Source organism: Sprattus sprattus, assembly GCF_963457725.1.
Source record: "Sprattus sprattus genome assembly, chromosome: 14".
Classification (NCBI taxonomy): domain Eukaryota; kingdom Metazoa; phylum Chordata; class Actinopteri; order Clupeiformes; family Clupeidae; genus Sprattus; species Sprattus sprattus.
Window position 1 is genome coordinate 11,890,922 of NC_137912.1, and position 26,319 is coordinate 11,917,240.

A 26,319-nucleotide genomic window follows, 5' to 3' on the forward strand; every position below is an offset into this window, starting at 1 on the left:
AGTTTTGTCAAACTCAAGTCTGGCTTTTTTACGTCTCTGTGTCAGCAGTGGGGTCCTCTGGGTCTCCTACCATAGCATCCCATTTCATTCAAATGGCGACGGATAGTGCAAGCTGACACCGTTGTACCCTTTGTCTGCAGGGTAGCTTGAATTTATTTGGAAGTTGTTCTAGGTTATTTATCCACCATTCAAACAATCTTTTGTTGCATGCTGTCATCAATTTGGCTCTTCCTTCCACATCAAGGGAGGTTAGTGACAATGCCATGGGCTGTAAACTTGTTGCTGACACCGCGCACAGTGGACACAGGAACATTAAGATCTCTGGAGATGGACTTGTAGCCTTGAGATTGTCCATGCTTTTCTACAATTTTGGTTCTCAAATCCTCAGACTTCTTTTTTTTTTTTCCCATGCTCAGCGCGGTATACACAGACACACAACACAAAGGTTGAGTCAACTTTGCTCCATTTTAACTGGTTGCAAATGTGATTTCTATATTACCAGCATCTGTGGCTCGCCATAGATGAGTTTAAATAAAGATTAAAGGAGCATTTCATGCTTTAAATACAATTATTTCTTAAGGGTGCCAATCATTTTGTCCGGCCCTTTTTTGAGTTTATGTGGAATAAAGTCAGATTTGCCATTATTTGTCAGATTTTTAGTGTTTTTCCAATGCAAACTAAGTAAATAAACATGTGAATACAAAAGCATTTGTAATTGCAACACTTTTCTGGGAGTATTGGTGCGTTATCTGACAGAAGTGCAGGGGTGCCAATATTTTTGTCCATGACTATATATTATTTACAAATGTATGTCTCACCTTGAATACAGATAAGTGTCCAGAGAAATATTACTTTTAACAACATATTCATTTTGGAAGTCATCATCAAGAATGATCTTAACCAAGCAGTCTGGAAACCCAAGAGTTGGTCACACCAGATAAACCCACTAAGTGCTCCGCTTATGCAAATACTGCTCCTGGACGAATCCGGTGTAGATGGGCCATTTGACAGATGACAAGGGTTGTCAGATTCCAATTACACTCCTCCAGCCTCCACTGTGAACTTGAATTGAACTACGGGCATTTTAAAAGTGCCTGCAAAATCTGAATATTCCTTTCAGAATTCAGGAAACCAAGGTTTTGACAGACCAAATGTATAATGAAAACAATAAAATGTTTAAAACGCTTAAAGTCCAAAAGGTAATTGTCCACATAATGTATCAGGGTAAAACATTCTAACTTGTAACAGAACACTCTAGGCAGTAACAGAACAACTTTAAGTTAATCTAGTTCACCAGTAACTAAAAGGCCTGAATTGTTGAAAAAATCCATCGACCTAAATGATTGTCTGCTATGGTTTAGATATAGGTATGTAAAGTCCTATGATAATCTCTGGAGGACAGCTGAACATCTGGAATCTGTGACTAGTTGCAGGGAGACGCCCAAGCGTGTCCATGCAACTATGAGTTGCCCCCACAGACTTCAGCTTCTCAGCATACATCCACAACAAGACACGATATAAAATAAATACAAAAACCAAGTATGCAAACATAGGCCAGTTTTCTCCTTATTTTAGACTGTTGACTGTTTCCCTCTCATTTGTTTATGCTGCTTAAGTTTGTGTGCTAAATGTTCTTGATAAATAATTAATTGTTTTCAGAGGGCTCTCTTCTCTGCATTTCCCGGTTCACCCATGCTGTGCAGTGGAGCAGAATCAGAGGATGCACACACATAACCTGTGACTGCTCTTGTGCTCACAGCTAAAACACTATTTACAGTGAACTATGAAGATACTTAACACTTTTAGGGAAATTACTAAAAACTTTCATCATTATTTTCCTTGAATGTTACAGTTTTTAACTGTATATTTTATTTTGTCACTTTGTCATTTTGTCATTTTGTTGTTGATCGTATTTACTGAAATGAAATGTAAGAGATATGTTTTGAGTTGGCTTTCATCAATTTGCATGGTAGTTTAAAAGCTTGGACTGGGCTTGTTGTGAACTAAAGACTATTGAACTGAACTAAAGACTATTGAACTGATCTAAAGACTATTGAACTGATCTAAAAACTATTGAACTAAACCAAAGACTATTGAACTAAACTAAAGACTATTTAACATATCTAAAGACAATTGAACTGAACTAAAGACAATTGAACTGATATAAAGGTTGAAATAAACTGAAATAAAAGTTATAATTAACTGAAATAAAGATGATTGAGCTGAGCTAAAGACTATTGAACTGAAATAAAGGTTTAATGAACTGACTCACGGTGCAGCGCAAGGGAAAATAATTTGAAACAGTTTTTCAAACGTGTTATAGCACCACCCTGAGGCTCCCTACGATGTGTCTAATTAAACCTTAATTCCCTGTGTACCTCCATGCCTTGGCAGTTTCAAGCCCCAACTACCGCAGAGGGGAAATACAGCCTCTCTCTTTTCCTGGATTAACAAGTAAAGTAATGAAGTAACTGACACAGTATTTTGGGAAATGGCCTCTATTTCTAAACCATTCCATGAAGACACCACTTTCAACCACATATAAAGGTGTTTTTGTTTATTCCGTTTTCAACAAATAAACATATTGAACTAAGGCTTGAATTTAAACAGGTCCAAGAATATGACGAACAGTAAAGTAAAACCTCAGTGTAAAACTGAAAAATGAAGTGCTTTAACAGATTTTATAATTCTTAAGAACATAAATACATTCATGTGTCACAACCCCTTCTCTGAAGTTTCAGAACGGGAAATGCATACAATTCAACAGTCTAAAACAAGGCAAAGGTAGGGGCTTTCGCACGGTATGACCTCAGACCAGAAAGCTGAGAGCCATGAACCAGATAAGGATATATATATTCTGGATTAGAAAGTCACAGAGGAGCGAACAGCTTCAGCTCTTTGTTGTCCCCAAAGGAAAGGCAAAATATCCCTTAAAGCAACTTTATTTCCCCTCTTGGAACTCAGACCCTTAGTGACGTACACAGAGCCACTCAGACGGAGGCCACATACAGAACCAAACTACACTAATGGCCTGAGTTCTGGTTCATTTATCCCTCCTCGACAGTAGATCCCTTCACATTTACCTCACTAATGGTTTAACTAGTAGTCACAGAATGTGCAAGATACAACGACAATAATTCCACAATGGTGTGTTGGTACTAGTATACTAAGAATATGGCAAGCAATTAATAATGTCTTCAGTGCTATCTCTGGGTTAACTCCAGGAACTCTTGGCTGGTTAAAGTTTAGACTTGTCATAACCAGTTCAGATTATTTTATGAACTAACTTTCTACTCAACTCCATGTAAACAGGAAGAAGAAGCTGATACATGGGATTACTGGAATAGTAATTGTGCCTACTACTAAAATAACTATTTTCTACATCTTTTGCATCTAAATGTAAAATGCATTATTTAAATAAAGCAAGTAAGGGGATTACACATGATTTTATCCTGTCCTGTCAGTCACATGGCACCTTTAGTCTCAATCTCGTTTAATTTACAACTGAGTTAAGTGGCCACAGTTTAGGGAATCAGACTATGACTAGGGGGTAGGTGATGTGTCATTGTGCTTTGCTGCTGCTCGCTCGGGTTTCCCTTGAGCTCCTTCTCAGTCGTCTCAGCCTTGTGTGACCATGCTCACTTTCCCCCACGTCCTGTCTCTGCTCAGCAGTCTTGACTGAGAGGCTCTTCACATCCTCTGAGCCCTCTTCTCCGCCAATGGTGTCAAAGAGAGGCGTGCCCTCACTGGTGGTCTGTCGGAGCTTCAAACTGATTGCTTCTGCTGAGTCTATAGAAGAAAGGACAATCAAGTCTCTGAAGCCGGGATAGACATTGATGTTATTCTGTGTGGCTGTAAAGTACAACATAGGATACAAATATAGACTTTTTTAAGGTAATATAAAATACACAATTTAGCATCGGACTGTCATTTAATAGTGTTTATCAATACCAGTACAATACCAGTAATACCACTACCATATTCTTCACACAATACATCACTTCATGAATGTGGGACAAGAACCTTTCTCAGGCCCAGCATCGGCCTCATCCACAGCCATGGGCTGGGTCTCAGTAGAAACGGAATCTGCTGTTGAACGCTCACTTCCAAATATCCTCGCCAGCTGATCATAAAATTTACACTCCATCCATTCTCCTCCACTCCTGTGTTGTGAAGGAAAAAGAATAACAGTTGGAATGCTGAAAGATAGGGCTGAGTTGGAATGGTGATGCTCAATAACACACAGGTAAAGACCACTTCTCTTTCATATCAACACACGTTACTCAGATTTTTTGACAATGTATTGGTGGCCTTCGAAATGATGTTCAAGGCAAGGCCTTTGAGAAAAGCACGTCAGTATCCCTCTGAGTTCAACAAAGGCAAACAGTTGACACATCAAAAAACTCAGTAAATACAAGTTGCAACGTACTTCTACTAGACACATGCTAGTAAATAGGACGAGAGACCTTAGATGGGTTTATTCTTCCTCACCTTTGGCTCTCAGTGCACTGGCGGTAGCTGGCCTTCAGCCTCTTCACCCTGGACTGGCACTGCTCGGCTGTCCGAGCGTAGCCCCTCTCAGCCATCGCATGCGAGATCTGGGTGAAGATATGCTTGTTCTTCACACAGCCCCTCAGGCTGCTCTGGATGGCTTCACTCCCCCAGATGTCGATCAGGACTTGGGACTCGCTGTCCATCCATGGCAGCTTTGGGCCCTCAGGGGTCCGAAGAGCAGCAGGGGCCGGTGACTCTGAGGACACGTTTCAGGCCGGGTGTTAAGACAGACAGGGGTTAAAGTTAGCCTCAGACACTGCAAAGAGAAGGCTAGGTCAACACAAAAATCCTTTCACTGAACAAGAAACTTACAAAAGAATAATTAAGCCCAATATGATGGCCCTTCAAATATGTTAATGAACAATGTTTAATTTGCATTGGGTTGGTCATTGAGGTAAATACAAAATGAACAGCCACATTTCCACCCTCAGGTCAAACAGTTATTGTTATGAACACTTAATAACGGTTGCCTTATTATATTTTAACAAATATTGAAAGGACACAATTATTTTTTCCATCTTTTGTGCCGTTTTATCTGCACTGTAGAACTCCAAATGATAAAGCTATTGCTCAGTCAGCCATCCATTCAAGGGCGTAACCAAGGTATAGACGTGGGGGGTGGGGGGGGGTCCAAATTAGTACCCTTCCCCAGAATAATTTTTTTAAGTGCGTTGCCTACAATTTTATATTTATATATGAAAAGGCGTGGTTATGCCCTTGCATCCCTTGTATGTAAGAACATGTAGGAGGTGTTGGTTTTCCCTCCAATACTGATGACTGATACAAGGACTTTGTGGTCCTGAGATTGGTTTTGGGTTTATCACCATATTTAACTATACCCGACTATCTGAAAAAGACTGTGTACTGAAAATGGAACAAACACAGCACATGGAAACCAGTCAAAGAACACATTATCAAGGCATCGTAAACACATCAAGACCTTCTGCACTGAGAACAATTGTCTAGCAGTGAAAAGAAATGCCAAATATTCCTGGAGTGGAAACTCTTGATGCTCAGAACTCAATATTTCACCTGGGTCAGAATCTGTGAAAAACTCCAGCTCTCCTGTCATATCCATATCCTCTGGCAAGCTATTCATGGAGATCTCCTTCAGGAATATCTGCTCCAGCTGTTCATAGAACTTACAATCCTCCCTGTTCGACACACACACACACACACACACACACACACACACACACGACACATAACATTTGTTCAAAAATTCTTAAAACTACAGTTAAAAAACCTATTTAGGGACACCTTCTTACATATGGAAGACTGTAGGGTGAGAGCACCACTAGTTGTAAACAATGGCTGGGTCTACAATTCTACCAAAACATTTGTGCCTTTTTTAACACACTTTTCAACTCACTTCTCATGGTAGAACCTGGCCTTGAGTCGTTTTACTCGTGTCTGGCACTGCTCGGCCGTTCTTATGAAGCCTTGAGCCATCAGTCTCTTGGAGATGTGCTTAAAGATGTGCTTGTTCTTGAGGCAGCCTCTCAAGTTGTACTGGATGCGGTCCTCCCCCCAGATATCCAGCAGGGCCCTGGTCTCCCGGTCAGACCATGGCATCTTGCGACTGGACTCTGCCACAGCTCTCCTGGCTGCTCGCTGGGATTCTGAAACTGAATGGAAGACCATGTTCCACTAGGAGTGAAACCACACTGTTGCATCCATCCATGGATGCAATAGGGCTATGGATGAATCTATTTAGTACAGGGTTGTTATAGTTACCGAAATACTTAGTCTAAAACTAAAGCTAGCAGTGAAAATTATTTAGTTCACTGAAAGAAAAATATTAAAAATGTTTTCGTTATCCCCTTTCGAGTTGGACTGTGGTTGCTATACCACTTTGTTCGGTTCTGTTTGACTTCTTGAGGCCTAATAAAAAAGGGCCAAGAATGAATTAAATAAATCATATTTGATGTCTATCTTTTCCAACTTCTGTAAATCAAGACTTTCCTTATAATACCATAAAAACTAAATCGTACACTAAAACTAAATAGAAAAAAAGAAACTACAACTCCTTAAATTCTTAAAATATTTTTTTTAATAAAAATACGCTCTAAAACTCACTAAAACTGATCTGAAAACCAAAAACCAGACTGAAAGACCAAATAAAACAAACAAATCTTCACAAATGTCACAAATTTGTCGTTGCCTTTTAAGAGGATGAGATGCATTACCTGTTTCTTGATCAGAGTCAGCTGTGGTGTCTATTGATGCATCAAGGCTTACATCCCCAGTGTCGTTTGAGAAGCTTAAATGGCCTAGAATTGGCTCCAAGAACCTGTAGTACCTGAAGAGCACCGGTTTTCCGCCATGTCTGAAAAAGCCCAAGAGGAAATTTTGAACAGTTAATGGAGACATATGAATTCACAAATCCAGTATAAATGATCAGATGTAGGCATACTCATACAGTATACATGCAATACAATACAAATACAGTCTACATGCACAAAGGCACACAGTATTCATACGGTCTTCTGAGGTAATAAGAGATGGACTGTAACACAAACCTCAGCAGAAACTAAATTAATCATTAAAGTTACTTCAGTGCCCCATCTGAATCAATATTAAAACAATATTAAAGCTTCAGTGAGAGTTTTGGTGGATTTGCACAGACTTACATCATGCTGTTGCTACAGCGGCGGTAGGTCTTCCGCAGCTTTGTCACTCTCTTGTGACACTGCTCGGCAGTTTTGGGGTATCCCATGGCGGCCATCTTCTCTGATATCTCAGCGAAGATGTGGCCATTTCGGATGCAGCCCCGCAAGTTCTGCTGGACCTCCTTGTTGCCCCAGATCTCGATGAGGGCCAAAGTCTCCGGCTCTGACCAAGGGGTGAATTTGATGCTGTCCGTTCCTGCTCGAGGAGAGCACAGGGGGGTCAGCTGCTGTCCACTGGGACCAACCTTTCCACTGCCGCTTCAAAAGATGTTAGAACCATACCTTGCTCTTGGTCATCCTTGTCATCAAAGACATCTATGGAGAGCGCCTCATACCCAAGAACTTGCTCGAGCTGATCGTAGAATTTGTATCCCACTTTGTCTCTACCGCATCTGAGTTAACAAAAAACACCAGACATTCTTGGCATTAAGAAGGAAAGCTCTGACATCTTTCAAAATCGGAGGTCTGAACAACCAGTCATATCCCACATGTATACCATAATTACTTACTTCTTCCTTTCATAACACTGACGGAAGTTCTGTCGGAGGGTTTTCACTTTCCAGCGGCACTGCTCTGGCGTCTTGGAGTATCCCAGGTCGTGCATCTTTTGAGATATGTCTGAGAACACATGGCCATTGTGCACCACACCCTTCAGGCCCCTCTGAACTTCGTCTTGGGCCCAGATGTCAATAAGCGCCAGAGTCTCGGGGTCTGACCAGGAGCCCGATGAGGATTTGTCGGGGGACATGTGGCTGCCAGGCACGTGTGAATCTGTAGGAACATACTAGCTCAATATAATGTAAACTATTCTGGTATTTGTGAATTTATCATTGAAAGCGTTGAGAAGGGAAAGGAAGGTGGAGTGCAGTCAGTAATGACGTATTACACAATGAAGGTGTGCCCCTCTCAGAGTGAGAGTAGTGTGTGAGAAGTGAGTCGTCCCTTCCCTTCTGCCCCCCCCACCCACCCACTATCAATTGAAATTGTTATTGGCGATACATAAATTCAATTAAATAGAATAAGATATAAGTATAATATATGTTAAGTATAACATACCACCTTTCTCTGACTGGGAATCAGGGATGAAGTCTTGCACCGCTGCCCTTTTTGAGGAGGGATACTTGTTCAAGATTTCCTCCATCAGATCATAAAACTTAAACTCCACGTGCTCAGCCTCTGATGAACTAAACACATGAAGAGACATGAACCTCTCGTGAAGCACCTTCCGCCAGAGAAAATGTCTGGTTCAACTGCCAACCCTGATATCTCCATATTGATGATTCGCCTGTTCTCTACTGCTCTTTGGCAGCCTTTCCAACTACTATAGTCACAGGTTGCATTTTATCCTTTAAAAACTTCCAACTATGTTGACTAAAACCTCTACCAACAAAGTTTCAAGAAATGTTACTTCCTGTGGCGATTGCCTTACCCCTGGATATCATAGGTTTTAGTGTCAAAGCTCCATCTTTAACATCAGCACTTGGTTCAACTTGCCTCATGCTTTCTCGACACTGCCGATAGCTGAGCTTCAGCCGCTTGATGCGCGTGTGGCATTGCTCTGAGGTGCGCGAGTAGCCGTGAGCATTCAGCTGCTCCGATATCTGGGAGTAGATGTGGCCGTTGTGCGGGCAGCGCTGCAGGTTCCTCTGCACCTTCTCATCCCCCCACAGCTCCAGCAGGATGAGCGTCTCGCTGTCCGACCAGGGCACCTTCTTACGCTCGTCCGTCGCATTGACCGCCGCATCTGAGGGATTGCAGATCGCAAGAGAGCATCACTGATTACCTCCGCACAGGATGAACAACACATGAATTTATAAATGGTAGTCCCATTACATTGCAATTATTCACCACTTTAAGTTTGAGTCTCAAGAATAGCAACGTGCCCCCTACACACAGAGATAACATAAAAATCATACACGTCTCTATAACTTCTAATTAACTACATTAACGAATGAACTACTACAGTGCTATAATAAGACATTGCACTTACCAATCTCCCGGTACGAGTAGACAGGGAAATCATTCTCTGCATCTCCAGAGTCTCTGGCTTCGGCGTCCGTGTCCTGGTCAGTACTGAGTACTTCTACATAGGAGGGCAATTCATTAACTAGCAGTTTCTCCAGTTGGTCATAGAATTTGCATTCAACTCTCTCTTTTCCAGGGATACTGAAAAAGAAGAACATAACAGTGCCGTCAAATATTTCTTTGTAATAGTCTTTTTTTAATTATTAAATATCTCATGTTATTGCCTAGTTATTCTCTTTTTTTATGTGATAAGAAAAGTCTCCCACACATGCTTGTGGTTACTCACTGGTTGTTCTCATAGCACTGCCGGAAACTTAACTTGAGCCTCTTCACCCTTGACTGGCACTGCTCGGCCGTTCTGATATATCCAAAGGTGGACATTTTTTTGGAGATCATGGAGAAAATGTGTCCGTTGCGGTGAATGCCCTTCAAGTCCCTCTGTATGCGATCCTCTCCCCAGATGTCAATTAGGGTCTGAGTTTCATGGTCGGTCCATGGAATATTTTTTGTACCTAAGAAGGATAAATTGTGTACATCACCACAAATTAGTTGCTTTGGATTATAATTAATCTAGGGACATCGTTTAGGACACAACTACAGCATTAAAACTCTATGTTGTACTTTTCAAATGATTTACAATTACAGCTGTACCTTCCATACCGGTGTGACCAAGGAACTTCAAATCGCTCTCTTCATCGTGTGCTTCTCTTGTTGTATGATCCTCCGGTAGTTGGTCTCCTACTATGATCTCTTGAACATCATATGTGACCTCAGGCATTGAGGAGGATCCTTCAGTCACCAGTATTCTCTCCATCTGGTCGTAAAATTTACACTCCAACCTATCTCCACCATTGATGCTGTTTTTTAAAGAGTAAGTCATCAGTATGTTTTGGCAAGCATGTATGTAAGTAATATTGGTGAGCATGTATGTCGTTCAGAATATGGACGTCTATATAAATATCATATGTTGTAACATTTCATTTGCTTTGAACAGAGGGCAAAATTAGCTGAAACCTTCAAGAACAGACAATGTTTAGTGTCATACTTACTTGTTTTCATAGCATTGCTTGAAACTCATTTTGAGCCGCTTGATTCTGGTGTGACATTGTTCTGCGGTTCTCAAATAACCACGCTCCAACATCTTCTTGGAGATCACATTGAAGATATGCCTATTGTGAACACAGTCCTTCAAGCTTCGCTGGATGCTGTCTTTTCCCCAAATGTCTATCAAGTTGAGGGTTTCTTGATCAGACCATGGGATTTTCGAAACATCATTTGTTTGTTGTGGCACATCCTGAAGGTCTGCAGCACACACAAAGAGCCCAAAACATGATCAAGTTCTCAAGGTCATGCATGGTTGTCATATTCCTTTCCCATTAATTAAAAGGTCCCATGTAGAGTGTTTGTGTTTTCATACCTGTGTATCCTCCCCAGGGGTAGATGTAAGAACATTCTGCACTGGGTTCCTCACAATCCCTGTGGAACAATGACAGAAGATTACAGATAGACTACATCAGAACTCATCGCATTCACTCTTGATGTAGTGGCATTAATAAATCACTCATGAGAAGCAGCTAAAGAGACTGTGCATTGTAATTGACAGATACCTACACATCAAGGACAAAAAACACTCCCACAAGATCCCAACCATCACAAGAACAACAATGACAAACCAAACATTAAGACAGTATTATGCCCCTCCTCGTAACATTCTAACCTCTTAAGTGGAGACTCGGCTGACCGTTTCAGAAGCACCTCAGGGCTGTTTTCCAGAGTCATTTTCCTCTTCATTGCAATCTCATGACCATTCAAAGTCTTCTTTAGGTGTTTATTGGCCACAGCGCTTTCCTCTGATGTGCCCTGTCCACCATTTCGGATCCCAGGCATAGAACACTTCCGTGAGAGGTCCAAGAGAGGTGGGCTAAGGTAGGCTGAGGGTTGAGCACCACGAGGGGTTTCATGCTCCCCACATTCTGAGGCATCTCCTTCCGCACTGTCCCCCTGCCATTTTGCACCACGTTGATCTATCCCTTTTGCAAATCCTTTTATCTTACTTTTGTCGTCTTTGGAGAGGTCTACCGGAGAGTCCAGGAACTGTTCTTTGTTCAGGCCCCCCACAGCAGACACGGCATCTGACGCATCACCAGACTCGGCCTGTTCAGTGGCAATCACCACTCGCACGAGAGGTGGCAGGGACAAGGAGGACAGGATGTAGTCATCGCCAGTGGATGGAAGTGAATCTAAAACACAAGAGGTCTTTTAAACACCTCACCACGCTCATCCATACAAGAAGAAACAGCTCAGTAACAGTGTTATAAAGGCCATGGATGTTTGAATGAGGTGACTAGAATACCAGTGGAATGCAGATGACCACGGATCCTGTGGTGTTCCAGCAGGGTTTTGGTTTGGTTTGTATGTGGGACAGACTGTAAACACTCTTCCAAGCTTGAGGGGTTGCAGCTAAGCCAAGACACCATCTGAGAAACAAATATTGTGATGTTACATAATGGGGAGAAAAAAAAACATTTTAGGAATGGTGGGTTTTAGTTGGGACTGAAGCTTTTCATGGTACTTGCAGTGAAATCTTGACAAAGCAAAGCAGACAGGCTACAGTCTTGAATCATTTGTTTTCCTCAAATAAATGTTTGTATGTTCTGCCACTACTAACCATGCCTGTATGGCAGCATAATCAATAACATTCAAGAGGACAAGACGTTTTATGGAATGAGCTGAATACCTCAAAGAGAAGAGCTCTATGTCAGTTCATCAACTGTTAAGTAATAAAGCATGTTCCTATGATATTCCCACCCCTCTCTACAGGGTCCTGACAGATAGGACTAATACCTGTGTAAGATCTGGCACCGGTAAAAGCTGTTCCAATCTGGAGAGGAATTCCAACATGAGCCTCTGTAACGCTTTGTCATATTCATAGCCATATTCCACTGGGAAGATATTCTAAGTGATCACAAGCAGGAGAGGAAAAAAAGAATCAATCAAACTGATTTTATGTGAATTGGTTTTTTTTTTTTTAAATAAAGATATTCGTGCAGCACAGTACAACAGAATAATGCCACTGTGCACCTAACCTGAAAGAAGTGCTCCCTCTCTGAAGGATCTTTCAGCAGAGTCTGGACAAGAACCAAAAAATTGGTCTCAGACTCTTCTACTTCTTCATCACAAACCTACAACGTAACATGTGGCATCAGGTTCAAATTAAGTTTCAAAATACTGCTACACAGTTTTCAGTGTTGGGTCTTACCTCACTGTTCATGGCGTGAACAGGTGGGGCTCGGATGCGATCTAGGTGGGACTGAAGAGTTTTCAGATCGGCTGTGTTTTCTCCACGGCACAGCTCCAAAATTAACTGAGACAACACGCATCAACAGTTGAACAAACATTTTCCAGTAACTGCCAACAAGACAGTGTATGTTGATTCAATTGTGTGATACATTGGTTGGAGTTGCATGCAACTATTAAACCCCCTGGCAAAGCTTACCCTGGCTCTCAAGCCCAAAATCAGCTGGGCCCTTTGACGGTAGCTCAGCAGCTCTGGAACACTCTCTGTAACTGAGGTAACGAACTCTTCTAGCATCCCATAATGTTCCACATGCCTTTGCTGTGCCACTTGCCACATGGCTGCTGCAAGCAACCTCAGCGGGGGGACCATGAGCCGCAGTAATGGCAACGGGAGAAGAGAGTCTGCACAGACGGAAACGGAGCACAGCCAATATTGTACACATTTGTCTGTTACGTTTCAATTTACAGAAATGTACACTTGTACTTGACTTACACCTGATCTTTCTATGTTTTGGTATTGCTTAAAATAGGTCTAAGTTTCATTATAATCTAGACTTTCATTTCCTCAATCCTCATAACTTTAAAAAGCTAGACAATAGAACCCTAGCATCAAACAGACAAGACAAAGAAGATTTTTTTTTTTTTTAAATGTGGTTATTTGAGTTATACATTATATATTAATAGGCCCCGAGAGACCACGCGGAAGACTTGTAGGCTAATAATGAGGTTGTGCTGGCATGGACTGTCACATTGAGCAGCGATTGACACGTCAGTTTTCCTCTATCTGCTTGCATAAAGATTAATGAGTTCAGAGCTCTAGTCGTCTCCTCACTAATTGGCTGCTGTAAACAATGAATTGCTGTCCAGCAATTAAGTTATCTCCGCCGACGTTACGTTCAGCTGAAAGGGGTTAGCCTGGCTACAAGCTGCAGTCAATCTAACAGTGTAGGCTAGGTCTAGGTATTCTTTAAAAAGACATGGTAGGATATACGCACCCGCGTTGTTCATGCTCGCAAGACATCGTATTTCCATTTTCAAAAAGTTCGAACAGCTTCACAGATCCAATAAAGCTGTTAATGGATATTGTTGCATTTCAACACACGCCGAGGGTGTTTAGCTTTCCTTTAAAAAAAAAAAAAAAAATTTGCAATTGTGTCCATTATTAACAGAGGGCTGATATCAGTCAAACGCTAACAAGTTAACTAATAGCAATGAATTCATTTCCACGACTTGCATCAATGTTTCTCTAATGTGATAACTGCCTTTCTAATATCCTGCTCAAAATCCAGTCTAATCCGCTTCGGTCTGGTTCAGAGTCCTAATGAAGACTTCTCCCTCTGGTGGCGCGACCACATTAATCTGGTTTTGCTAGGCCACCACACAAACGAAACTTGATTGCTGTTTCCGAATTCATGTTCTTAATATGAACATTCATGTTTTCATCACTTCCCAAATTTACGACAATTATACATCTTTGTGAGTTCTGCTTGAAATATTTCATAAACTATGACTGTACGCGACCAGGTAGGCACCTGTCAAATTGTGACAATGTGCGTGACTTTTAATATGATACACGTACCCCGTCGCACACGAAGTGCGACTGACACAGCGACAAAACAACATCCCCAGCGACAGACATCCATCCCCAGTTTAGCACACAGTCGATAATTTCTCTGTTTTCCTAAACATTAAAGGAGGGAACTTAATCTTGCTGGCTAAATAGTTAACACTAGCCGATTTCAACTCGGTGAAATAACGTTAACTAGTAAGACCGTCAAACATTGACAATAAAGCAGCCAACGCTCTTTGGATCAACGGCAGCTATGGGACGGAATTCAGTACTGAAATCGAAAGGTCTGTTTAAGTTTTCGAACCAGGTCAGATAATGTGAAATACAAATATTTAGTTTGTGGAGTGCATGTTCTAGCTGTAACTTTTTGAGTGAAAAAAAGCATCTTTCATAATCATACGGAGCTAACTATACCTCACTTGCAGTGTCAAGCATCCCGCCGTCCTCTTTGCGGCTTTTGGTACCCCCTATTCGGTTGATGGCTGCTGCGATGTTGCAAACTGTTCAGCTACGCCGAGTCGTTCATTACGGAAAACTGGAAGAGTTTGTAACGCTTGTAACCGAGGTGTTTCCTGACATACTCAGTCGTAAGGAAATGATCCTGCTTATTCTGGGGTTGCGAGGAAGGGTAAGTAAATCTAATACTTTGGGTAGGGGTATGGGTTTTGACAGAGTGCTGTGTGTGTGTGTGTGTGTGTGTGAGAGAGAGAGAGAGAAAGAGAGAGAGAGCATTTATTGACTTGTTAGGCATATATATAAGATAAACTGCCATATCTACATAAATTACGAGTTTGCCAATGAAAGTTAGACACAAAATCTGTCCAGATCTGAAAGAACTGCTATTGTCTATATTGTCCCAGTCTCATGCAGCAGTCAGTTATCAGTAGTATCCATCCTATTTCAGCTGATACTTAAACTGTGCCAGGAAGACCACAAATCTGCTCCCAAGACCATCCAACCACACATAGTCAGAATGCGGCAATTTGCTAAAGACGTGCAACAAAGAGAGGTGAGTTGAATTTGATAGCTGAAGCTGTTACTTGAAGAACCAGGTGATATGATGTAAAAATGTGATGCTAAAATATGATGTCACACAGGAAAAAAAACTGGCTAAATTCATAGTTATTTTTGTAGAACAACAAAGATCCAAGTGTGAAGACTTTGGTTGGGAACTTCTTGGAACTTGTCCAGAACTTGTTGAAGGACATTAACATTTGGAAACATTTCTTCCAGGTAATTGTACAATTGCATGGAAACTCATTGTTGGCTTAGTTTTGTGTCAAAACATCTATTTCATTCATCCTTCTTGCCTCTCAGGAAGTGTTCCCTTCCATGTATGGTAAGAAGTTTGATACTGCACTAGAGTCACTGATGAGCGAGTTCCTTTCTAGGCTTGAGGAAATGCTGCCAGTGCCAAACTTCAAAGAGGTACTTCTCTTTTCACCTACTCAATTTCGTGCCCAGATTCATATATTTATTACTGAAGCTTTTAGTTTTCTCTGCTTCCCAGGCTGCATCATTCCTCAGTGATGGTCTTTCAGACTTAGAGCTATGTCTCCAGACAGTAACTGACCCAGATCAACTTAAACCTTTACTTCTCCACAAGCCAGCTGCCACTAACAAGTTTGACAAAGGTTAGTAGAATAATGCGTCAAATTGTAAATATGTCTAAAGATTACCTTTTTGTGTAGTTGTCCATTAGAGCATGTTACAAAACACGGTGGAGCTTTAAGAGAGCATTGTGTTGATATCATACTATTATGAAGCACTATTTTTGAAATTTCTACCCTCTACCAGCCTAATTTACCTTTCTCTTGTTTTCTTCCCTGTTTCAGAAACACCATTTGGAGACACAATTTTGTCTGCTCTGTCCTGTCAATCATCTACAGCTGTAGATCAACACTCTGTCTGTCCTAACCTCAAATCTGCCACAAGCTCTGCAAATGAAGAAGAAAGCTCTACATGTTTAGAGGATAACAGTGATGTAGATTACTTTGTTGAGGAGTTACAGGAAGAATCAGAAAATAATCAGAAAGCCAAGGGGGACCAATTCACAGGAACCTCTGCAAAACCGTCTAAGGGTCACAAGGCTGCGAAGAAACCACCTCATGAATGTCCTTCATGTGGTAAGACATGTCTGTCAGCAGCCGGCCTCAAAAGACATGTGAGACTTCATTCAGGAGATGTTCTATTGAGTTGCACCAGCTGTAAAAGGAGATTTAGTACCGAAAAGGCTTTGAACAAACACTTGCAAGTCCATGCAAACTCATCTGTCTCAGACAAAAGCAGTCAAAAATCCAAACTCAAAGAACCTTTTCCTTGTAGTTTGTGCGGTAAATCCCATACCAAACCCAATCCACCTGCTTGCGACCAGTGTGGGAAACGGTACTGTACCTATGTGGGTCTCTACAGACACCGTAAACTTCACTCGGGGGAGCGACCATACCTCTGTACTCTGTGTGGCAAGGGGTTTGCTTATTCGGACATATTAAGAGCACACATGCGGACACACACTGGGGTGCGTTCTCATAGCTGCCCTGTCTGCGAGAAGAAGTTTGTTCAAGGAAGTGGTCTAGTCAGGCATCTGAGAACGCACACAGGTGAGCGACCCTATGCCTGTAAAACATGTTCAAAAACTTTCCGGAGCAAACCAGAGCTTGAGCTGCACACTCGAACACACACCGGAGAAAGGCCCTACCACTGTTTGCAGTGTGAAAAACGTTTTGTGGCGTCCAATCACCTGATTAACCACATGCGGACTCATACAGGGGAGCGTCCTCACAGCTGTCTCCACTGCGATAAGCGATTTGGGCTGCCCGCTCAGCTGAGAAAGCACCTGCTAGTACACACTGGTGAAAAACCGTACGAATGTCCAGAATGTGGGAAGAAATTTTCACAGCAAAGCAACATGAAGATCCATCTGCGAAAGCACCTGCTAGTACACACTGGTGAAAAACCGTATGAATGTCCAGAATGTGGGAAGAAATTTTCACAGCAAAGCAACATGAAGACCCATCTGCGAAAGCACCTGCTAGTACACACTGGTAAAAAACCGTACGAATGTCCAGAATGTGGGAAGAAATTTTCACAGCAAGGCAAAATGAAGACCCATCTGCGAACTCACATATAGACTGTAACAAAGCTCCATGGAACAATAAACCTACCTCTTATTGATAACGTAATGTGTTTATGTTGAATGTGCAAAAACATATCAAGACTTCAAGGTCTTTCTCTTGATTCTTTGTGGCTGGAGTTTAAGTGTAGTTTTTTTTGTTTGGTTATGTAGCTGTACAACTTACTGAAATTCACTTCAGTAAAACTCCAAACCCCACAAGACCAGTGAGTAGGATGACCCAAGTGGTGGTTTGTTAAAATCATGTTGTGAGTTTTGAGTCCTATAAAGCATAACAGACATTAGCTCCATTACATTACCTATAGATAATCTGTAGACAATCTTGCACCCAATGCCTAAGAACGGTTACTGTAGAGATTGTTTCCCAGTGTGGATCAGCACAGAACCCTACTTTATCACATCTGAAGGCATCACAAAAGTAGTTTGTAGATGCAATGAGGTCATTCAATGTGATCGAACACCACACCAAATTAAACTTTAAAAACATTTATTAAGGAGCACGGTTACAAGGTAGCTCTTTGAAAAATTAAAAAAATAAGCTAATCTTAGACTTGGTCATGTATAATAGTTTTAACTAAACCATGATGACCTTTTGGTTTCTGAAACAGGGCATACAGTATGTGTTTTTCACTGGGCACATTTTTGATCAACATTAGATAATATAGCCTGCAGCTATGTCAAATCATAACTGGGGGGGGGGGTCATACCAACGGGAATACAGCACAAGGTTTGACTAAAGGTCATCAAGCTAAAAGGCAATTGTCGAATGGAATGGTTTCAATACATTTATACCTTAAAATGTACCAACCAATTGCAATTCTGAACATATGTGACTTCATGGGAATCACCAGAATCAATTAGAAGAAGCCTTTTGGAGGAAGTGGCTAAAGGACAGTGGAAACATGACTTCTCAGCCAACACTTTTCTAAACTACTGACCAACTTTTCTACCACTGAGTTTACAACATGGCACTAGATAGCCAAGTGAAGAGTTATGGGGCAGTGATCGCTGCCCATGGCAGTGTTGCGGATCTTGTTGTCACACAGGTTAGGCAGTAGGGCCTTCGACAGTACAAAGTAGTCCAGTCGCCATCCCACATTCTTGCTACGTGAATTCATCATGTAGGTCCAGAAAGTGTAGGCGTTGGCCTGTTCTGGGTACAGCTCGCGGAAGCTGTCTACGAAGCCAGCATCAAGTAGCTCAGTGAAGCCCTCGCGTTCCTCAGGGGTGAAGCCAGCATTCTTTTTGTTACCCTTGGCGTTCTTCAAATCGATCTCCTGGTGGGCCACATTCAGGTCCCCGCACAGGACCACAGGCTTGCGCTTGTCCAGGTCGCTAAGGTAGGCTCTAAAGTCTACATCCCAGGTCTTGCGGTAGTCGAGCCTCACCAGGCCACGACTAGCATTGGGCACGTAGGCAGTCACCAGGAAGAAGCTGGCAAACTCAGCAGTGATGACACGACCCTCCTTATCATGTTCTTCCTTTTCTGGAAACAGGGCAGAAAAGTTCCAATGAATAAGAATCAAGTCAGGAGTAAAGCTAACGAAGGTTTACAAAAAAAACATACACTGAAAATCACTAAATCAATTTGCCTTTGCAACTTACAACCACTTTAACCATGTAAATATAAAAAAGAAACACCTTTTCAAACCTCTTTAACATATTGTCTTAATCAGATCTCAAATGACTGCTTCTTCTTAACCACATAAACCACATGCAAGCAGGAATAACTGGGGTACATACCAATACCATAAGTAACATTGAGGGGCTCTGTCTTGCAAAGCATAGCCACTCCACTATAGCCCTCCTTTTCGTCAGAGCCTGACCAGTACTTGTGGGGGAACTCAGGCATGGAGGTTATCTCCTTAGGCAAGGACTTCTCAGCACACTTGGTCTCCTGCAGGCAGATCACATCTGGGGCTTCTTCACGTACCCACTGGTCCAAAGGAAAATAAGACAACAGATGTGAGAAGGGCGATCATGGTGTTTTTGATCTAATCTAATCTGCATGTGTATGTGTGGAGGTGCAACTGGTTAAACAAAGCTCTACATAAAATGCGGCTGCTGTACTAGATGCTGGTAAAATAGTAAGGGATAATGTATTGTCCGGAGGTCATTATCCAAAAATAAATCCTGACGGGGCGAACAGCACCCTGACGCGCAGCGGATAATGGATAATCCATTCCATTGTTATGGAATGGCATGATACTCTGTTTGACCGTAGACCAGCTAAGAAAAGCTGCCAGCTTTCCAGGAAGTAACGCAGTCCAGTAAGGGTTCAAATAGATGCTACTATCCCAACACAAAACAGTACTATTGAATGTGCTATATGCTAATAATGCACATGTCATTCTATCAAACAACCTAAACAGAACACTACCCAATCACATTCTGACACTTACATCAAGACCCTTCTTCTTGACCCATGCACGAAGGCCATCCACATTCCAGGAGGTGATCTTCATGTTGGCAGCACTGCCATCCTTACTGGTTAGCTTGTCTGGGGGGTCTTCGTACAAGATAGGGGCCTCAGGCTCCTTCCCTTTCTTCCCCTTCTTGGCCTCAGGGGGCGCTGCAAGAGATTACATTGATGATCCAAGAAGTCACACACAAAATCCTCCAAACTAATTCACCAACCCATAAGCACCTAATCTATGACAAAGTGCAATTCGCAACAATCTTGACATAGCCCGTAATTTTAGGTTTTATTTGATAGCCATACCTGCGGCGTTTCCATTTTCTTCATCGACGGCTTCTTCGACTTTCTTTCCTCGCTTGGACATATTTTCACAGCGATGACCACACACTCCCCTCAAGCACACAACACGCACACACAACAACACACGAGAGACTGCACAACCAAAGTAGTGTTAATGCCATTGAAATGTAGAAGAGAACTGCATCCTCTTTCCTTAAACACGCACATGCATAGCCCTTTTAATCTGCATCAGTATCAAACCATTCTGCTACGCAGTTATATTCGTTTCTTTCTTCTTTTAATTTAACAAAGGTTTCTGAAAGGACACAATTAGCTCGAGAACGACAAAAGCGTATTTATTACATATCCCTTAACCTAGATCATTGAAACCTACCTTATCCAGACAAATTAAGCTTCCTAACTTGATCGTGAAAGTCTGCTTCCGAGGATTAAAAGGTACAGAACTGGCTAGCAGAGCTAAGGTTACAAAGACTTATTCAGGCTGAAAAGAACAATTAGCCTGCTAGACCTAGCTACAATTAGCCTGCTGCACGACGAGGACACAAACGCAATCAAGTGCACATCAATGTATGAATTACTATTATACTATACTATCAGGATTACGCGTCAGTGGAAAAGACAACAGCACAATCTCAGATCTGGCTGGCAAAATTGCGCTGCAATTGCGTCGATCTTTAAAATGATTACATAAAGACTACGTCTGCATGAATGAATAACTGCCACCCTCCACTAGCTTGCAAAAATCTCTTCTGTGTTTCGCTGCATAGTCATTGAAATTGTTTATTTATAATTATGTTTAATCACTTTTACATGCGGATGGATCATGTAGTGAAAGTAGACCAAGTATGTCATAAACTCACCTTGCACTTTCAGAACTATCGTGCAAATAGCACCACAACTACAAAATATCCGCGATCACTTTCATTTGCAGGCAGCAACAAAGCAGAACATTACAAGCACGCGTGGTTGTCGATGTAGCGGTCCAAGCTGTTGCCTGATAGTATTTATCTTCTGTACACGTTGTTGAGAGCGAATGCGGCTCTTTGAGTTGCACTTTGTTCATTCGTGTTAAATAGTGTCATCTGCTCAGAGTTTGATTCAATTGGTGTTAAATATGTACTGGACTTTTTATTTCAATTTTGCTCAGGAATTATGAATGGGGTATTTGTTATGGTCCTGTTGAAGAGAACATGGCGTACATGAACCTGCATCGTGTGTACTATTTTTGAAGTTGTAGATGAAGGTACATTTAATAGTAAGTTTATATAGGCTGTTCAATTTACACGCGCCATGCAGTCAAGCTCCTTAACTTGGTATGAGCAACACGCTGCAGTAGGGTTCGATAGTGCAATCGTCGCATATTGAAGTGTTGTAAAAGATTGTACTTGTCAGCTTAGTTCACAGTCTGCCCGGTAGTCTCGACAATCTCTATTCCACGCGTTCGTCTTGCAGTGTAACCATGACTGTAGTTATTGGGTTTGAAGGAAGTGCCAACAAGATTGGCGTGGGTATCGTAAGGGATGGCGAGGTCCTCTCGAACCCCAGGCGCACTTACATCACTCCACCTGGCCAAGGTAAGAAGGCAGAAACTTTACGCAAAGACTGAAGTTTAACCGAAACATAACCTTGATGTTGAATATAACCTATGTTAATGTGACAAATTAAATGATAATCCTTGGATCTGTATAGGGTTTCTACCCAGTGAGACTGCGAAACATCATCGCTCGGTGATTCTCACAGTCGTCCGAGAGGCATTGGATGAGGCTGGGCTGTCTCCTGCCGAAATTGATTGTGTAGCCTACACCAAAGGCAAGTTATATCTGTTTTGTTTGTTTTTCAAGAAAATAACTTATCACTTTAAAATAACTTAAACTACAATCAACTGTCACGCTCCAAACCTGCAGGCCCAGGCATGGGTGCCCCTCTCGTGACAGTGGCCCTGGTCGCTCGGACAGTGGCCCAGCTGTGGGGGAAGCCACTGCTAGGCGTCAATCACTGCATCGGGCACATAGAGATGGGCCGTCTCATCACTCAGGCAAACAACCCCACTGTGCTTTATGTCAGTGGGGGCAACACACAGGTCAGCACTGGCCAAAAGAATGGCAAAATAGGGATACCTCAGTAGAAGAATGTAGATTTTTTTTACAACGGGCTGTCTTGTATTTTCATGCATGCTGTAGACACGAATACTCAATGTATATTAACGATTACCTTATAGTGTGTTGCATGTATTGACATGCTGTCACTGTCTATAGGTGGTTGCTTTCTCTGAGCGGCGTTACAGAATATTTGGTGAGACTATCGATATTGCAGTTGGAAATTGCCTTGATCGATTTGCTAGAGTTATCAAAGTAAGTGCTTGTTGTTTTTAAATCGATGTCAATGTCACAGTTTCTTTGTCTTACAAAACTTTCTGTGCAAGGTATCCTTAAGCACTATGCCTTTAACTGCAAGTCTATCTTTTTTTAAAGATGAAGATCAAATTAGGGTTTTATACCGAAATTCCAATATGTTTCTGTTTATGCTGAATCATTTTTTTATTTCCTTTGGTGGCAGATATCAAATGACCCTAGTCCAGGATACAATATTGAACAGATGGCTAAGAAGTAAGAAAATCTGTCAATTTGGTACAAATCTGCTCCTGGGGCTTGCTCTATTATTCCTACTTTTGGTTCAGCTCTAATGTATTGTTCTCCCTAACCCATTTTAATTGTTTGTTTGTTTGGTTGGTTGGTTGTTTTTTGTTTATGTTTTTTGCTTTAATTCCAAATCATTGTCCATTAGTCAGAAGTGCAGTATGGTGGTCTGTGTGTCCTTCAGGGCAGCCAGTGGAGCTGAGGTAAATAAATCGCTATGATGTGTATGTAATTTGTGTGTGTGTGTATGTGTGTGTGTTTCTGCATTTTAGGGGCACTGAGTATGTCGAGCTTCCATACACTGTAAAGGGAATGGATGTGTCTTTCTCTGGAGTTTTGTCATACATTGAGGTAAGTCAATGGAAATTGTGCTCAATATTTCACGGTGAAAATATCACTCATGTTTGTCTTAAACCCTTTTTACACTTTGGATGACAAGGATTTTTGAGAAATCTCCTGTGCCGTGTGTGTGTGTGTATGTGTATGTGCATCCACGCTTAAACCCTAGGAAGCAGCTCATAAGATGTTGAGTTCAGGGCAGTGCACAGCAGAGGACCTGTGTTTCTCTCTTCAGGTAACCACCTCATGCACACATTTCATGCAAGTCTATTAATAACTTACCTTCTAGCGGAGAGTACACATTGGCATTATGAATGTAATGTACCGTGTAAGCTTGTGTGAAAACAGTAAGTACAGGATTTTTTAGTTGAGCGTGTCCAGGCAAGTCAGGTTTAAAAAGAGAAAACCACCTATTTCCTTCCATTTTTCACTGGAAACTGAAACCTGAGACCTCAGGAGACCTCAGGAACTGTACATGTTGCATGATTGAAGTATACATATCTCAGACCCTGCTATCTCGCTGTCCTCCCAGGAAACCCTGTTCTCCATGCTGGTGGAGATCACAGAGAGGGCCATGGCTCACTGTGGGTCTCAGGAAGTGCTTATCGTCGGGGGCGTAGGCTGTAAGTCACAGAAATAGCCACTAAGGCAGGCAGTGGTAAAATTAGAATGTGCTAATTGAGAAGGGCTCTGTTTTTCAGTGAATCTGTTTGCAGATGAGGTTTTATTATTTTTAAGTTGAATGTTGTTTATTTCTTTTCTATTGCAATCTCCTTTCCTATCATACAATTTCAATTGAGGGTTTTCTGTTTTTTGGAAAATCTTGGCAGGACTTAAACATCTGAAATATGCCTTTATCTAACTACTCATTCTCTGTCTTTGCTCCACCAAAGGTAATCTGCGTCTGCAAGAGATGATGGGCATCATGTGCAAAGAAAGAGGAGCCAAGCTCTTTGCCACAGATGAGCGGTGAGATTTGGCCTAGTCACAGACCAGCCATACATACAGCTAGTGGTTTTAAAGAACATTTCACAACCAATGCTTTAACATGTTAACCCTTTCTTCAGCCTGGACCTCCTAGAATACAAAAATAAAGAACTACAACAAAGAAGTGGTTAATGCGCTTGTTTATGTGTGACAGAGAGTCCCTTAACTATAAATGAATATAGTAGTAACATAATCCTAGTTACAGATATACAGATGTTTAAAAATGTAGATTAGAGTAGATTTGACATAAAACTGTGCATCAGTAGTAGTGGTAGAGGAAAGTGCTGGTGACAGCTTGGGCTTTTTTGTGTACTTTAAGTTGATTTTAGATTCCCCGGGTTATGTTTACAGATTTTGTATTGATAATGGGGCCATGATCGCTCAGGCTGGCTGGGAGATGTTTCGCTCTGGTTATGTCACTGAGCTGCCTGACTCTTGGATCACCCAAAGGTAATCACTTGGCCATTCAAACTTATTTTGCACCTTATGTACGTATGAATGCATGGAAGTATGTTTGGATAGAATTATAATCATACATACATATACAGTATATTTATGATTTAATGTGAACTTTGAATGTTTTGCCCCCATAGGATTGATTTGTTCTATAATTTCTTCATAATGTGTTGCAGATACAGAACAGATGAGGTGGAGGTCACCTGGAGAGACTGACAACTGCATTTCAGCTGTACAAAAGCAAGCAGCTGTGAAAAAGAGAAGTTTGCCACAGGAAACGTGATCTGACAAAATTGCTAGACTGAGGTTTTCACCGCTGTGATGTTATGCTGGCATAAATGTCTGATTTTGAAAAAGGGCTTTCATGTGTCTGTTTCTTTCAAATGAGCTTGACAACTATTTTAGAAGAATGAAGTACTCACTACTATTAATGTCATGATGGGGGAAAAGGTTTTACATATAAAAACTTCTTGAGAAAGTTTTCCCACCTCCAGATCCCATCTATACATCCAGTATGGCAAGGAGAGAAAGAGCCAACTCTTCATTGTACATTTTAAAATTTGAGCATTCCAGTGTCGGATCAAGGTGTCATGGTGACACCCAATTTAAATGACTTAAAAACCTGTTTATAGCTAGATGTACAATCAGAGACATTGCCAGCAGGGTTTACCACTGAAGATAAAACCTTGAGATTACCAAGTTATTTCAGACACAGGAAGTGTTTGTGAGAATGTTCACACTTCTGCTATCGCCTTCAACTCACTCCCTCTTCATAACCATAAGCTGCAGCTTCACAGAACCCTCATCACTGCTTGGCAGAACAGCAGATAAAGATGTCTGAAGAGATTGTCTATTCTACTGTAAAGGTAAAGGGTAATAGTCGAGAGGCAGAGAACGCCGGAACTAGAGAGCATGGTAAAGGTAAGAAAGTCACATCGTTGTTACACGCCAGAGATTTGTAAAATTATCTTTGGAATTACACCTCTGGTTTTCTTAGCACTGTAAAAAGGGTATTAAATGCATACTGTCTTTACTCATAACCACCGCCACTAAAAACAAAAAAAATATTCTAGTATGTAAGCAAAACCTTAAACTGAAAAACCTTTCAATTTCATACTCGTAGGAAAGGAACATATTGGTGATGTTGAATACGCTGCTGTCGGTTTCAGAAGAAATGAACTGCATAATCAAAAACAACATCCAAAAGGTAGCTTTATTTGCTAATAATTAAGGCAGTTGTTTTTGACTTCACCCCTCGCTTACACACACACAGAAGGTACACTTTTAAGTTTAAAAAGTCAGCATTTAAGAACAGAGACAGACACGTCATATTTCAGCTCACAAGGCATATGATTCACACATATACATACTTGATTCAAGTCAGACTTTCATATTTCCCTATCAATAATTGTAACGCACTAACTTTTTTCTTTCTTTTTGACTAGGGTGTCGCAACTATTTCAGGCTAGCTGGTGGCACTCTTTTTATTCTGCTTATATGTGCGGCCGTAGTTCTATACCTAATGTGTAAGTATCACAAGCGTTACCTTCTGTAGATAACATAACTGTATATGACAATTTAAGTAAATGTTATTAAGTATTACTCTACTGCTTGCAAAATAATTCTGAAATATTAGTCATATAATCTATGGAGGATAGGTGGAGCTATACTCTGGTGTGATTCTAATGGACTGTTTTTCCTGTGCTGTGCAGTTTCTCATGGATCCAGAACAGAGACATATACAGTGTCTTTCCCATACCTCAGTTGCACTAGAGCTCTGAGATAGCTAAAGTTAAACATTTAATATCAATAATATTCAAAATTTGTCTCTTGGATGATGATCAGGTTATCTCAGTTTCAGGCTCTTCTGTAGGTCAGTGCTCTGATGGCTGGGAGTCCTTTAATGGCGGTTGTTATTACTTCTCTCATGA

General features: G+C 41.4%; 3 protein-coding genes across 3 annotated transcripts in view; 1 reads left to right on the plus strand and 2 right to left on the minus strand.

The window, feature by feature from the left end:
- The window catches only part of LOC308375314 (uncharacterized protein), a gene marked incomplete at both ends in the record, with an annotated part of 31,461 nt that extends 17,905 nt beyond the window's left edge, over nucleotides 1-13,556 (minus strand). The window contains 21 exons of the mRNA XM_080851390.1: nucleotides 3,643-3,789; nucleotides 4,024-4,163; nucleotides 4,492-4,750; nucleotides 5,587-5,708; nucleotides 5,927-6,182; nucleotides 6,744-6,883; nucleotides 7,188-7,422; nucleotides 7,509-7,618; nucleotides 7,736-7,997; nucleotides 8,286-8,410; nucleotides 8,721-8,970; nucleotides 9,217-9,392; nucleotides 9,538-9,763; nucleotides 9,903-10,090; nucleotides 10,301-10,553; nucleotides 10,669-10,727; nucleotides 10,993-11,182; nucleotides 11,306-11,491; nucleotides 12,516-12,615; nucleotides 12,748-12,950; nucleotides 13,544-13,556. Coding sequence (XP_080707516.1) covers nucleotides 3,643-3,789; nucleotides 4,024-4,163; nucleotides 4,492-4,750; nucleotides 5,587-5,708; nucleotides 5,927-6,182; nucleotides 6,744-6,883; nucleotides 7,188-7,422; nucleotides 7,509-7,618; nucleotides 7,736-7,997; nucleotides 8,286-8,410; nucleotides 8,721-8,970; nucleotides 9,217-9,392; nucleotides 9,538-9,763; nucleotides 9,903-10,090; nucleotides 10,301-10,553; nucleotides 10,669-10,727; nucleotides 10,993-11,182; nucleotides 11,306-11,491; nucleotides 12,516-12,615; nucleotides 12,748-12,950; nucleotides 13,544-13,556 — 3,640 coding nt within the window. The remainder of the gene's footprint in view (nucleotides 1-3,642; nucleotides 3,790-4,023; nucleotides 4,164-4,491; nucleotides 4,751-5,586; nucleotides 5,709-5,926; nucleotides 6,183-6,743; nucleotides 6,884-7,187; nucleotides 7,423-7,508; nucleotides 7,619-7,735; nucleotides 7,998-8,285; nucleotides 8,411-8,720; nucleotides 8,971-9,216; nucleotides 9,393-9,537; nucleotides 9,764-9,902; nucleotides 10,091-10,300; nucleotides 10,554-10,668; nucleotides 10,728-10,992; nucleotides 11,183-11,305; nucleotides 11,492-12,515; nucleotides 12,616-12,747; nucleotides 12,951-13,543) is intronic.
- A 4,305-nt stretch (nucleotides 13,557-17,861) lies between these two features.
- Nucleotides 17,862-20,895, minus strand: apex1 (APEX nuclease (multifunctional DNA repair enzyme) 1). Its single transcript, XM_080851606.1, has 5 exons — nucleotides 20,831-20,895; nucleotides 19,974-20,102; nucleotides 19,654-19,823; nucleotides 18,995-19,187; nucleotides 17,862-18,737 (listed from the first exon to the last, which is right to left on the minus strand). Exons 2-5 carry the CDS (start codon nucleotides 20,032-20,034, stop codon nucleotides 18,223-18,225), a joined length of 939 nt encoding a protein of 312 aa, XP_080707732.1. The 5' UTR covers nucleotides 20,035-20,102; nucleotides 20,831-20,895; the 3' UTR covers nucleotides 17,862-18,222.
- A 265-nt stretch (nucleotides 20,896-21,160) lies between these two features.
- Nucleotides 21,161-24,700, plus strand: osgep (O-sialoglycoprotein endopeptidase). Its single transcript, XM_080851011.1, has 11 exons — nucleotides 21,161-21,544; nucleotides 21,660-21,779; nucleotides 21,875-22,050; nucleotides 22,226-22,321; nucleotides 22,527-22,576; nucleotides 22,879-22,957; nucleotides 23,115-23,180; nucleotides 23,478-23,568; nucleotides 23,839-23,914; nucleotides 24,284-24,382; nucleotides 24,565-24,700. Exons 1-11 carry the CDS (start codon nucleotides 21,430-21,432, stop codon nucleotides 24,602-24,604), a joined length of 1,008 nt encoding a protein of 335 aa, XP_080707137.1. The 5' UTR covers nucleotides 21,161-21,429; the 3' UTR covers nucleotides 24,605-24,700.
- The last annotated feature ends 1,619 nt before the right edge of the window (nucleotides 24,701-26,319 follow it).

Bases quoted from the DNA above. Each gene is read 5' to 3' on its own strand.
- apex1 (XM_080851606.1), bottom strand. From the start codon at position 20,034: ATGTCCAAGCGAGGAAAGAAAGTCGAAGAAGCCGTCGATGAAGAAAAT. The intron at 19,188-19,653 runs GTAAGTGTCAGA...CCTTTGGACCAG, and splicing joins TCAAGAAGAAGGGTCTTGAT to TGGGTACGTGAAGAAGCCCC. The intron at 18,738-18,994 runs GTATGTACCCCA...CCCTGTTTCCAG, and splicing joins CAATGTTACTTATGGTATTG to AAAAGGAAGAACATGATAAG.
- osgep (XM_080851011.1), top strand. From the start codon at position 21,430: ATGACTGTAGTTATTGGGTTTGAAGGAAGTGCCAACAAGATTGGCGTG. The intron at 22,051-22,225 runs GTCAGCACTGGC...CACTGTCTATAG, and splicing joins TCAGTGGGGGCAACACACAG to GTGGTTGCTTTCTCTGAGCG. The intron at 24,383-24,564 runs GTAATCACTTGG...AATGTGTTGCAG, and splicing joins GACTCTTGGATCACCCAAAG to ATACAGAACAGATGAGGTGG.